At 39.9% G+C, this 13,557-nt stretch overlaps 1 protein-coding gene across 1 annotated transcript in view; it reads right to left on the bottom strand.

Moving 5' to 3' along the window:
- The window catches only part of PDE11A (phosphodiesterase 11A), a 376,001-nt gene that overhangs the window by 165,212 nt on the left and 197,232 nt on the right, over positions 1–13,557 (bottom strand). The window contains exons 7-9 of the mRNA XM_028123415.2: positions 9,884–9,959; positions 7,386–7,453; positions 6,550–6,642 (exon numbers count right to left, since the gene is read on the bottom strand). Coding sequence (XP_027979216.1) covers positions 6,550–6,642; positions 7,386–7,453; positions 9,884–9,959 — 237 coding nt within the window. The remainder of the gene's footprint in view (positions 1–6,549; positions 6,643–7,385; positions 7,454–9,883; positions 9,960–13,557) is intronic.

Below are 13,557 nucleotides of genomic sequence, written 5' to 3'. Positions count from 1 at the left end.
TGTTCATATTGCTGTTTTTTGCCTTTTGTAGATTAGGTTAAAATGAGCTGAAGTTGCCAGTATGTGGCAACAGGGAAGGGACCCCTCGCCTGGCAGGTCTTTTGGGGAGGCTTTGCCCTTGGTGATGTATAGCTTTTGAAGACCTCCATAGCTATTTTTGACTTGGGAAAATTTGTATGTACACCCCCACACTTTTCTGTAGAAAGCTAAAGGGCGACGGGAGCCACAGAAAGTGGGCCTGCATTAAGTGAGCCATGGGGAGCAGAGGCGACGCTGCTGGGATGTTCAGTAGTGGAACATGGGCGTGCTGAGTATCTAGGAAATTAGGGATATGTTTTCAGCTCAAACTTCAAGCAGGAAATGATCTTCCTTATTAAAAGGAGCAAAAAATTATACCTCTTCCCCAGTCCCTCAATCAGCGCAGTCTTATGGCAACTCTTAGGCTGAGCATGCAGAACTCGGGGCAGATTAAGGGGGCAGCGTGTGCTCTGGTTAACAGACCAAGGAGCTTCTATTCAGTGCTTACTGTAACTAAACACTCCCTAAGCACTTTCCCTGCATTGTTTCATTTAACTGTTAAAACACCTCTCTCTCTTTTTTTTTTAAAGATTTTATTTATTTGAGAGAGAGAGAGAATGAGAGATAGAGAGCATGAGAGGGAAGAGGGTCAGAGGGAGAAGCAGGCTCCCCGCTGAGCAGGGAGCCTGATGTGGGACTCGATCCCAGGACTCCAGGATCATGGCCTGAGCCAAAGGCAATCGCTTAACCAACTGAGCCACCCAAATACCTCTCTTATAATACCCATTTAACATATGAAAAAACCGAGACTGAGAAGTTCAGTTGTCCAAGATCCAGAGCAACTGAACTGGGACGCAGTCCGAACTAGACTGCTCAGACCAACGCTGAAGACAAGGCTCTAAATCTGCCCACATTGCCTCTCGCTTAGATAAAGCCAGCAGCCTCCTTCTGCAGGGGATGTTGATACAGAGCAAGGTGTGCCTTAATAGTGTACTTCTAGTGTGCTCCGAACCTTTCGGCAAGCATTCGTTAAGAAGTAGCCTTCCCAGAGAATAGGGAAAATATTTACTTTCAGAGAATGCACCAAGGTGGTATTTTATATTAAAAATGCCTGGGGTGCGGTGGAGGGAATGCTTGGGTGGCTCAGTCAGTTAAGTGTCTCCCTTCGGCTCAGGTCATGATCTCAGGGTCTTGGAGTTGAGCCCCGCATTTGGGCTCCCACTCAGTGGGGAGTCTGCCTCTTCCTCTCCCTTTACCCCTTCCCCTGCTCGTGTGCTCTCTCTCTCTCAAATAAATAAAATCTTAAAAAAATAAAAATGCCTGGGAGAAAGGATTCTTAAAAGACAAGAGAATGTCGTGTTGTCTCTCAAGAGTCTCCTGAACACGCCGGAAGAAATGTATTCACATTACCTCTCCAGGCCATGAAATATGTGTGCTCGCTTTCTGGGGACGGAAAGGCTTCTAGGGTGGTTATTGTCACTGGGGGCTGTGGGATGGATTACTTCCCTTCATTCTTGTTGCCAGCTGAAAAAACACACTGCAAAAAGATTATATATATATAATATACACTTAATATATATTATATTTATAATTCCTATATGAATATGAACATATATGAATGGGAAAGCTACATTTAGACAAAGGTCTTCTTGTGCAAGATCAAGCAGAAAAAACTGAAGAGAATAAGTAAAAAATGAGACAACACAAGCAGAAGAACCTAACCAGATCCAAGCAGGGAATCTTTCCTTAGCCACACTGAAAAAAGAGGAGAGGGTCATTCCAGGTCCTTGGGGATGAGGGACGGAGATGATAGAAGGAAAGCAATGCATGTGGTTCTGTCCCCTCTGGCTTGTGTGTCCTCTCTCTCTCTCCTCTGTTATGTTGCTGCTGTTATTATTATTAGTCATCATTACAATTTTACCTTAAAACATTTGCTGGATTATTTGCATTCCTATAAAGTAGCTTAAATCCTTTACTGGAATAGGCTGCTTATAAATACAGACTTTTAATAGAAATATTTACATAAAATTATATTATTCACACCCATCTATAGTATTTATAAATACATAAATTAAAAAAAATATATATATTCATTCAAAAGTTAATGTATACATGTAGATTTCATTCCAGAGTTTGGGTTTAGTAGCTCTCAACAAATCATCTTTTGTCTTCATAAAGCCCTGAGATAAGAAATCCTTCCAGATATTCTTGCATATGGATCCCTGGGTGAGGAATGGATTCCACCTCCACCCCCCCATCATTAGAGATCAGAGTTTTGTATCTAGTGAGGTAGGAGTTGAGCAGAGCGGGGAGGGACGAACCACGATGGCAACACCAGAGTTGTGACTGGGCAAGCACACAGAACGTACAACCACACATACCAGCAACTTCTGAAGGGGTGAGACTGCCATGAGGCCCAGACTTGGGCTGGAAATTTGGGAGTGTCAGGAATAATTTTTGTGTGTAAAGATGGAAGGTATCTGAGTTACACAAACAAGAGGGTGTTCACTATGAACCCAAATGAGCACTTCATGGGTGAGGAGACTGTGGCTGTGGTAGCACTTTCTAGGTAACGGGAACTGTGACTCCTTGGGGTCCGGTGGCGACTAGGCCATGGTGCCAGTGAGAGTGCTGCCTCTCATTGGTGAATGGCAGCTCGAGCTTCAACCCACGGATTCTACTCCCTTCTCAACGGGATGAAGATCCACTAGGGGGTGGTGAGGAGCTTGAATGTGGGTGTATAAGAGCTGTTCTGTGTGTGAAGTATAAGATGACAGGACGAAATAGAGTTTGTGGGACTAGTGTATAGTGTGTCCTTTTCACAGTTGCAGAAACTAAAGTTTTTAAAGAAGCTAAAGCTGGCTGAGGCAACTCTGTGGAGGTCAAAATTTGAAGATGGTGGAAGAGTCATGACGTTTGCTGTTCAAAATTCCTGTCCTCTTTTCTTTCTTACAATCTATGGTGATTTCTCGGGAATAAACATATTACTGCAAGTAATAATGTGGTGATTATTGGTACTACTATAATTTTATTGATGGAGTTTTAAAATCTCATGTATCATCTCATTTAATTCTCACAACTGAGGTAGGTGACAGAGCTAGGATGTTCATGGTTCAATTAAGGGTAGAAAAGTTTTTGGTAAAGAAGTAATTTTATGTCTTTAAACCTTAAATCAAAGTGCTGCAGGTACTACTGTGTTACCTACTTATCCTTTCCCTTAGTTTTATCTTTCTACCAATATCTTGCTTGGTACACAGAATATTTTGAAGATTGCACATGTATTATATTATGCTGTTCTAGATGATGTCATATATTATGTGATATTTTTTCTGCCCTACTTAATAAGTATTTCACAGATATAAAAAGAATCTTTGATAATAGTTACAGAAGTTGGGGGAAACAATAGGTCTTAGGTCAAAACAAGCTGGGATTCTGCAAATCAATCAACATGATACAATACATTAATAAAAGAAAGGACAAGAACCATATGATCCTCTCAATAGATGCAGAAAAAGCATTTGACAAAGTACAGCATCCTTTCTTGATTAAAACTCTTCACAGTGTAGGAATACAGGGAATATACCTCAGTATCATAAGAGCCATATACAAAAACCCCACAGTGAATACCATTCTCAATGCGGAAAAACTGAGAGCTTCCCCAAGGTCAGGAACATGGCATGGATGTTCAGCTTCACCACTGCCGTTCAACATAGTATTAGAAGTCTTAGCCTCAGCAATCAGACAACGAAAAGAAATAAACGCATCTGAATCGACAAAGAAGAAGTCAGCTTCTCACTCTTTGCAGATGACATGCTACTGTATTGTGGAAAACCCAAAAGACTCCTCCCCAAAATTGCTAGAACTCTTACAGGAATTCAGCAAAGTGATAGGATATAAAATCAATGCACAGAAATCAGTTGCATTTCTATACACTAACAATGAGACAGAAGAAAGAGAAATTAAGGAATTGATCCCATTTACAATTGCATCAAAAACCGTAAGATACCTAGGAATAAACCTAACCAAAGAGGTAAAGGATCTGTACTCAGAAAACTAGAGAACACTCATTAAAGAAATTGAGGAAGACACAAAGAAATGGAAAAACATTCCATGCTCCTGGATTGGAAGAATAAATATTGTTAAAATGTCTATGCTACCTAGAGCAATCTATACATTCAATGCAATCCCTACCAAAATACCATCAACCTTTTTCACAGAGCTGGAACAAATAATCCTAAAATTTATATGGAACCAGAGAAGACCCCAAATAGCCAAAGGAATGTTGAAAAAGAACATCAAAGCCGGTGGCATCACAATGCCAGTCTTTAAGCTCTATTACAAAGCTGTCATCATCAAGACAGTATGGTACTGGCACAAAAACAGACACATAGATCAATGGAACAGAATAGAGAGCCCAGAAATGGACCCTCGGCTCTATGGTCAACTAATCTTTGACAAAGCAGGAAAGAATATCCAGTAGAAAAAAAGACAGTCTCTTCAACAAATGGTGTTGGGAAAATTGGACAGCCACATGTAGAAGAATGAAACTGGACCATTTCTTTACACTGTATACAGAAATAGACTCAAAATGGATGAAAGACCTAAATGTGAGACAGGAATCCATCAAAATCCTAGAGGAGAACACAGACAGCAACCTCTGTGACCTCAGCCACAGCAACTTCTTGCTAGACATGTCTCCAAAGACAAGGGAAGCAAGGGCAAAAATGAACTATTGGGACTTCATCAAGATAAAAAGCTTTTTGCACAGCAAAGGAAACAGTTGACAAAACCAAAAGACAACCTACAGAATGGGAGAAGATATTTGCAAATGTCTTATCAGATAAAGGGCTAGTATCCAAAATCTATAAAGAACTTATCAAACTCAACACCCAAAGAACAAATAATCCAATCAAGAAATGGGCAGAAGACATGAACAGACCTTTCTCCAAAGAAAACATACAGATGGCCAACAGACACATGAAAAAATATTCAACATCCCTCGGCATCAGGGAAATACAAATCAAAACCACAATGAGATACCACCTCACACCAGTCAGAATGGCTAAAATTAACCACTCACGAAACGACAGATGTTGGCGGGGATGCGGAGAAAAGGGGAACCCTCCTACACCGTTGGTGGGCGTGCAAGCTGGAGCAGCCATTCTGGAAAACAGTGTGGAGGTTCCTCAAAAAGTTGAAAGTAGAGCTACCCTAGGACCCAGCAATTGCACTACTAGGTATTTATCCCAAAGATACAAATGTAGTGATCCAAAGGGACACCTGCATCCCGATGTTTACAGCAGCAATGTCCACAATAGCCCAACTGTGGAAAGAACCGAGATGTCCATCGATAGATGAGTGGATAAAGAAGATGTGATATATATGTATCTCTCACACACACACAGGAATACTACTCAGCCATCAACAAAAATAAAATCTTGCCATTTGCAACAACGTGGATGGAACCAGAGGGTATTATGCTAAGTGAAATAAATCAGTCAGAGAAAGACAAGTATCATATGATCTCACTCATATGTGGAATTTAAGAAACAAAACAGAGGATCATAGGGGAAGAGAGGAAAAAATAAAACAAGATGAAATCAGAGAGGGAGACAAACCATAAGAGTCTTAATCATAGGAAACAAACCGAGGGTTGCTGGAGGGAAGGTATGGGGTAACTGGGGGATGGACATTAAGGAAGGCATGTGATGTAATGAGCACTGGGTATTATATAAGACTGATGAGTCACTGACCTCTACCTCTGAAAGTATTAATATGTTATATGTTAATTAATTGAACTTAAATAATAAAAAATGCTATAGCTACTTGCAGCTAAAAAAAAATGATGGGTTTGGAGCAGAATACTTTTAAATCTTTAAGTTTCTGTTCTAATGTTGTAAGTAGAGTTTAACGTCTTAGTACTTTAAAAGAGCATTGTACCATTTGAGAAAAGAAACAAGCTGCGATCCAGGGAGAACTATTTTGGGACTTAGTCTGAGGGGAGATGCAGTTTAGGTCTGGAGAATAGGTCGGAGTTCTCGGTGGGAGGTGTACGTGTTTGTGACGGGGGAGCTGGAGAATGACAGGAGCAGCTTCCCCCACCTGGGTCACATATCTTCACAGTGAAAGGTTCTTCTATGGTAAGAAAAGTTGTGAATTTCCAGACTACCTATACATATTCAAAATAAGTTCATAATGCATTTAATTTTAAATAAATGCTGACAAATTGTTTTTGTATCATCACTTTTAATAAACCTAGCACATAAAATCTATATCTAACTGTGCAACATATGGATGGTCTTCAAGGAATCTGTGAACTCCCCAAAATTGTATGCAAAATTGTGTGCATAGGTGCATTGTTCTAGAGAGGGTCTGTGGCTTTCATCAAATTCAAACACATGACTCTAAAATAATTAAAACCCAATGAATAGGTAATTAAAAATTGAGAAATTAGTCCCATAACAAGGACCTTTTTTCTCTCATAAAATTAGGGCTTTTAAGCATATGATTTGGACATAAATACTGACTTACATCAAGAGCCACGGACTGCTTGGCCCAAGACTTCTTCACTTGATCATACATAATTGTGTTGTTGATGCCCAGGCCACAGAAGATGACAAAAGCCTAGGAAAGAGAAAGCCCACTAATTAAAAATTGCAATAACTCATTGGTATAATCTAATATGAAAGCAGGCAGTCATCAGAAATGGGTCTGAAAATATAATTTTATTGTACACAGAGGTAGGCCTTGGGGAAATATGCACATTAAAATTCTTAATTACTATTGTCATGTAACAACTTTATAGCTCACATTGCACATGAGAAAAAATTATTAACATAATGTCATGGTGAAGAAATGACTTTATAAATTTAAAGACATACTTATAGTCTTACCAAATGTGTTCTTAATTTATTTAGGTCGTGGACTGGTTTTAGTAATTCCATTCCATTAAACTAAAGCACCCTCTTTTAGTGGCTAGGCTATAAAATATTTTGGTGAGGAAACCAAGTGAGCATACCCATGAGGTAAATGTTATTAAGAGGAAGGAAGATAGATCTAGAACCAGTTAGTAAAGAAGCTGTGAGGTATTCTCTCCTAGAGAAAAAATAATCATGGGGTTTTCATGTTGGTTACTGTTGGTGCAAAGTTTAGAAGGATGCCTGTTCAAGGCCAACATTTCCAGCTACAGGACAGACTGGAATAAAGGGAGGCTTGAAAACACAAGAAAGGAGATGGCCGAACTTGCCGTGGAGCTGGCTGGCGGTCTGGCAACTACAGACATACTCTTGACAGATTTTGGCAAGCTGCAACCAGGAGACTATTGGTGACTCAGCCCTAGCCTTTGGTTCACAAATTTATTTTCTTACCTCAAAAAGTCGTTGATCTGCATCATCAAAAGCTTTCCCGTCAAGTCTATTTAACACTTGAGCCACTCCTGTGGGAAGAGTTTGGGTGATGTGGTCATTTTTAGCACTGGCCACTGTATTACTATAATATAATAAAGCCCAGCTGACTCAATACCTCCCTTAGGTAACTTCAGACACTCAGTCTAATCTCTGGTCTTCCCACTGCCTGCTGTCGCCATGGGACAGATCTGAGGTACAGCGATGTGGTCTATCTTCAAGGATGTGATATCCAAACAGGGTCACAGTGAAGCCTGGAGTTCTACTGGGAGTCAGTCTGATTCCTTGAAAATGGTTTTCAGGAGAACTGTGCACAGTGACTCGGATATGTCTGACAAATATACACACTCATATACACATATATGCAATTAGATATACACTGAATATTAATAACTGTGTGTATATACATATGTGTGTCTACATATATTTATGTAATTTTTTATGTTTTCTCAATCCCGTGGAACACAGTGCTTGAGCGAGGCAGGATGACATCATGATTAAGAACATGGGCTCTGGTGTCACACTGTCTCAGGTCACATTTCAACGCCACCATCAGCTGTTACCTTGAACAAGTTACCTAACTTTTTTAGCACTGAAAATCCTCATCTGTAAAATGGGGATTAAAATGTTCACTATCTCAGAGGGTTATGAAGATGAAATGAGATAATGTTTGAATGTTTTAAAGCATATTGCTCCACATGGAGTGAACATTCAAGAAATGTGGGGGATTGTGGCACAGTTAACCTTCAAAGCAAGGTTAGATCTGCTGCCCTCTACCAATGGGGTACACACACTTCTAACAAACTTAATTCCTATGTACTTCCTCTTTCCAAAGTTCATTTCCAGCATTGTACCAGATGTTTTGGGGCAAGACTCTCAAAACATACAACTCTAACCAGAAAAACTGAACAATCTTGAAAAACATTCTCCTGTGTCCCCATTTGGTACAAACAAAAAATAGCTATAATTCTGAAGCATACCTGTGTTTTTTAAAACACCCCACGTTCCCCCTAGGGAAGTAAGGCATCATATGCTAGAAGACACATATAATGACGTATATAATGAAACACAAATCTTTAGTGTGTAATAGGCAAACTGCAGTCTTAATCGGGAAAGAATAACAGATGTTTACTGTTACGAATGAAAGCTAGGACCGTATTTGAGATTGCCATTGGACATCAACAGATAGCACAGAAACAGTGTTTCTTATGCACTTTCTCTTCTCTTTAAACTTAAATATATTTAAAACTATACATTATGCAATTCAACACTTTGTACTAGGGGCTCGAATTCCCAACTCTTAGAACATTCTTTATGTTCATTAATGTACCAATATTTTTCTGCAAATTAAGCGAACTGATGAAAAAATTCTGTTACAGTTCAAGTCTTGATAATATTTATAGTATACTAAATCCTTTGATAAGTAGCAGTGTCTTACAGTTTAATGGACAATGTTGGAGGGAAGCAAAGAAAGGCAAATGCACTAGTTACCTTGTGTCTCAGAAAAAAAATCATGTTTTAATTATGTTTCAATAATTTTAACGCCTCCACTCTTTATGACTTCTCTACTTTACCCACTGACTTCTTTCTTGGGTTTGATACTTTCCTGACAGAGGTTCTGAGGGGAGGGAAAGGAGCAAAGGAGGGAGAAAAAACTTGGAAGCTGCTTTGGCACACAGTTCTGTTATTCTGGGTCAAGTATAACCTATTTCAGAATCATCCAGACAGAAAGATACATGCTCAGTATATGTCTAATAATGCATGTTCTTTTTCCTTTGCATGTACTCCATGTGTAAAAACATAGATGGAAAATACAGATGTAGTGGGGAAATCTGTATAGGAGTTAGGAGGCCTGACTTGTAATCCCGATCCTGCTACTAACTTTCTGTGACTTTATTCTGGTCTTTGTGTGATTCCACCATCCCACCTCAATTTCCCCAAGGTAAAATAGGAGAGTTGTATTAGTTGATTTCTGAGATCCCCTCCAACTTCAAAATTATTGATCCTTAGTTAAAAGAATAAATCTTTGTTCATTGTTCTGGTTAATGTCAATTCATTAGGCGTCTGCACTTACGAAATTATATGAGAGAATGAAACATAGGTTGATGAGTCCTGGACATAAAGCGGGGAGCAGGTATCACTTCTTGGCCTTTTTGCTAAGATCAAGTGTAAAAGGGGGGTGCAGGTACAAAAGATATGGTGTATTTTAAAGTAAATCTGTCTTTCTTTATACAAGAAGTTTGCACTGGGGCACCTGGGTGGCACAGTTGGTTAAGCATCCAACTCTTGGTTTCGTCTCAGGTCACGATCTCAGGGCCATGAGACTGAGCCTTGCATTGGCTCCACGCTCAGCATGGAGTCTGTGTAAGTTTCTCTCTCCCTCTGCCCCTCACCTGCTCCCCCAAATGAAAAAAAAAAAGAAAAAAGAAAAAGAACTTTAAACTATTTAGGTAATGTCTTACCAATTATTTGGTGGTTGCTATTCCAAATAGGGACGCAGAGAACAGATCTTATATGAAACCCCGATATCTGGTCAGCCTAGGGTATAAGAAAGTAATTAATTAAAATTAAACATTATTTACCCATTTCTGACTTACAGCTTACCACTCTTCATAACAGACATTTAAAAATAGCTTTTAAAAAGACACATTATAATCTCTTTTTAAATGCATACACTCACCTGCCTCTTTTAATTTAAAGCATCACAATAGACATCCTAAGGAGATCAAACCCCAACCAAATATGAATCAACCAAAAGACCCCACACCAATGCTACCTCCCGCAATCCCTGGAGCCACGGAGAGCTGGATGTAAAACTCTCTTTTTTTTTTTTTTAAGATTTTATTTACTTATTAGAGAGCGAGCAAGAGAGAAACAGCATGAGAGGGGAGAGAGTCAGAGGGAGAAGCAGGCTCCCCACTGAGCTGGGAGCCTGATGTGGGACTCGATCCCAGGACTCTGGGATCATGACCTGAGCCGAAGGCAGTCGCTTAACCGACTGAGCCACCCAGGCGCCCTGGATGTAAAACTCTTGATCGTGATCATACCACCAGACAAAAATTCTAGCAACAGTTTCTGCTCTGAGTATTTAAAACATTTTAATTAAACTAGTGTCAATATTTCTCTTTGTTTGGGCTCATCTGTTAGTAAAAATGTTTTGAGCCTATAATGCTGCCATATGCATATATACTTTTAATACTCTTTCTCTCTCTATATATATATACATATATATATTTTTAATTTTATTATGTTATGTTAGTCACCATACAATACATTATTAGTTTTTGATATAGTCATCCATGATTCATTGTTTTCGTATAACACCCAGTGCTCCATGCAGTACATGCCCTCCTTAATACCCATCACCGGGCTAGCCCATCCCCCACCCCCCTCCCCTCTAAAACCCTGTTTGTTTCTCAGAGTCCATAGTCTCTCATGGTTCATCTCTCACTCCCATTTCCCCCCCTTCATTTTTCTCTTCCTTCTCCTAATGTCCTCCATTGCTATTCCTTATGTTCCACAAATAAGTGAAACCATATGATAACTGACTTTCTCTGCTTGACTTATTTCACTTAGCAGAATCTCCTCCAGTCCCATCCATGCTGATGTAAAAGTTGGGTATTCATCCTTTCTGATGGCTGAGTAGTATTCCATTGTATATATGGACCACATCTTCTTTAACCATTCATCTGCTGAAGGGCATCTTATCTCTTTCCACAGTTTGGCTATTGCGGACATTGCTGCTATGAACATTGGGGTGCATATGGTCCTTCTTTTCACTACATCTATGTCTTTGGGGTAAATACCCAGGAGTGCAATTGCTGGGTCATAGGGTAGCTCTATTTTTAAATTTTTGAGGAACCTCCACACTGTTTTCCAAAGTGGCTGTACCAACTTGCATTCCCACCAACAAATGTTGGAAAGGTTGTGGAGAAAGGGGAACCCTCTTACATATATATTTCTTAAGAGATTGAGCACACATGAATGTGGGTATGGGGGTGGGGAGAAGGAGAGAGAATCTTAAACAGGCTCCATGCCCAGTGGGGCTCAATCTCACGACCCTGGGGTCATGACCTGAGCCAAAATCAAGAGTCAGACGCTTAACCAACTGAGCCACCTAGGTGCCCCAGTACTCTATATTTTTAACATTACTAATTTACTATATATATTATAAAATCATGTACAAAAAATTGAAGTTGCAAAAATATAAATGTAGAGGTTCAGAGATCTTCTTTCTATACTCTAGCAGACTGTCGGATGACATATTTAAGATAGGAAGATATAATTACTAGGATCAAAAACCATCATTCAGTAATAAGCTCCACTTAATATTAAAACCAATGGTCCATATCTAACTGTTAGATAAGAGCTACTAAAGACTGATAGGGTGTTGGTGAGTTCATATGACCTTGATGTCTCGTGAGAAAGGTCAACCTGTCATCCCAATACTATAGGGGAAAAAAAAAGACATCAAGGTTTTAGATCATGGTTATTGGGGAAATAAAGGTACTCTTTTTCTACAATGTTCATTGTAGAAATTAAGTGCTACATATTTTAAAAACATTTGAAATTGGAAGTTCATTTACACACCTAAATTTTATGTTTAGATTGTTTTGGTTTTCCTCTGAGAAATTAATTTTCCAGGTATCTTCTATTCTTGATACCAGCATGTTCATTTCTTTTTTTCAAGTATTTGTTTGGTTTTGCTCAAGAAATCTTTCCCTACTCCTAGCTCATGAAGATCTTTTCCAAATCTTTTCCTAGAATCTTTGTTGTTTTAGCTTTCACGTCTAGATTTGCAAACTGAAAGTGATTTTCGAGAATAGTGTGAGCTAAGAGTCAAGACTCTTCTAACGTATATTTATTTACCACCTCCTATGCACCAGACACATGGCTGGGTTTGGAGGATATAAAAAAAATGAATTTAAACAGTTGTGTGAGGAGCTCACAGTGTAGTAAAAATAGAAATAGTTAAGATAAAATAAGTGTCCAAGTAAAGCAATTTCAAAATACTATAGAAAAGCCAGCAACCCTTTTTAGAGAAATGAAGAGTAGCTTTAGATCCTTATAAGTGGGTCTTCAAGGACAGTGATGGCGCTGATGATGCTGAGCTAACGTTTCCTGGATGTTCAGTTCCTGTCAGGCACTGGGTTCAGCACCTTCACACGCATTATCTCGTATACTTATTAAAACAACCCTGCAGGTAGGTCCTGGTCACTCCCTCCCTCTCAGATAAGAGATTAACTGCCTTGAGAGTGGAGAGACTGGTTCAAAGGAAGTCAGGCAATAACAAACACATCCATCAAAGTTATCTTCCGAAAGAAACAAAGTGGTTTTTCTTTCTCTCCCTCTGGCTGCAGTCTGACTTAACAGCAATGCTAGTGAGCAGGCAGAGGAGGAGGTGGGTTGTACAGAGGTCTGGGAGGCATCAGCCACAGACTCGGGCTAGCCAGAGCAGCACTAGAATGTCTGGGTCTGTTTTGTTCTGCTGAGGGTCATACCCAGCGGTCGGTAGTAGGAGGTACGGTTGCCTCTGCCAACTCTGGGACAGCCGTAGTCCCACGCTACCTGTCTTAGGAGATCTGCAGCAGCTGAGGAACGAGGTCGCAGTGCAAGAAGACAAGGACATGCAGTGAGTGAAAGAAACAAGGAGAGAGACAGCTTGAGAGGCTGGTGGTGCAGAAAAACAAACCTTAGCCTGTTTATTAGTGAAATAAGAGAGAATTTTGTTTACCAAAAATTATTACAGTTCCCCCAAAGAAGTTTCTATTCTGGGGAGGTTCTCTCATCCCTGCCGAGGATAACATGGAAATTTCAGGGTTGAGGAAGAGTGGCTGGAGTTTGCTGATGTGGGGAACACAGGAAGTCTGAGCGAAATGATTACGAGTTCAAGTTCCAGTCGGGAAGGTGGTGGAGAGAAGGAGCGGCTGAGGCACTCACCTCGGAGTCATCAGCCTCTGGTTTGGACTAAGTGAGTAAAATCATCAAGGAAGAACTTGTGCAAGGAAAAGACGAAAAGGATGAAAACTGAACCTGAGGGGACAGGGTATTTTGGGCAGAATGAAGAAGGTGGGGTCAGTGCCGAGGATGGAAAAGAACTCCAAAGCTCATAACCTCAAGGCTTTGTAGCATTTCT

Source organism: Eumetopias jubatus, unplaced genomic scaffold (assembly GCF_037043125.1).
Source record: "Eumetopias jubatus isolate StellerSeaLion01/CBP00866 unplaced genomic scaffold, mEumJub1_p1.0 scaffold_3, whole genome shotgun sequence".
Classification (NCBI taxonomy): Eukaryota; Metazoa; Chordata; class Mammalia; order Carnivora; family Otariidae; genus Eumetopias; species Eumetopias jubatus.
The sequence above is the reverse complement of the archived record's forward strand: the minus strand, read 5'-3'. Positions and strand labels throughout refer to the sequence as shown.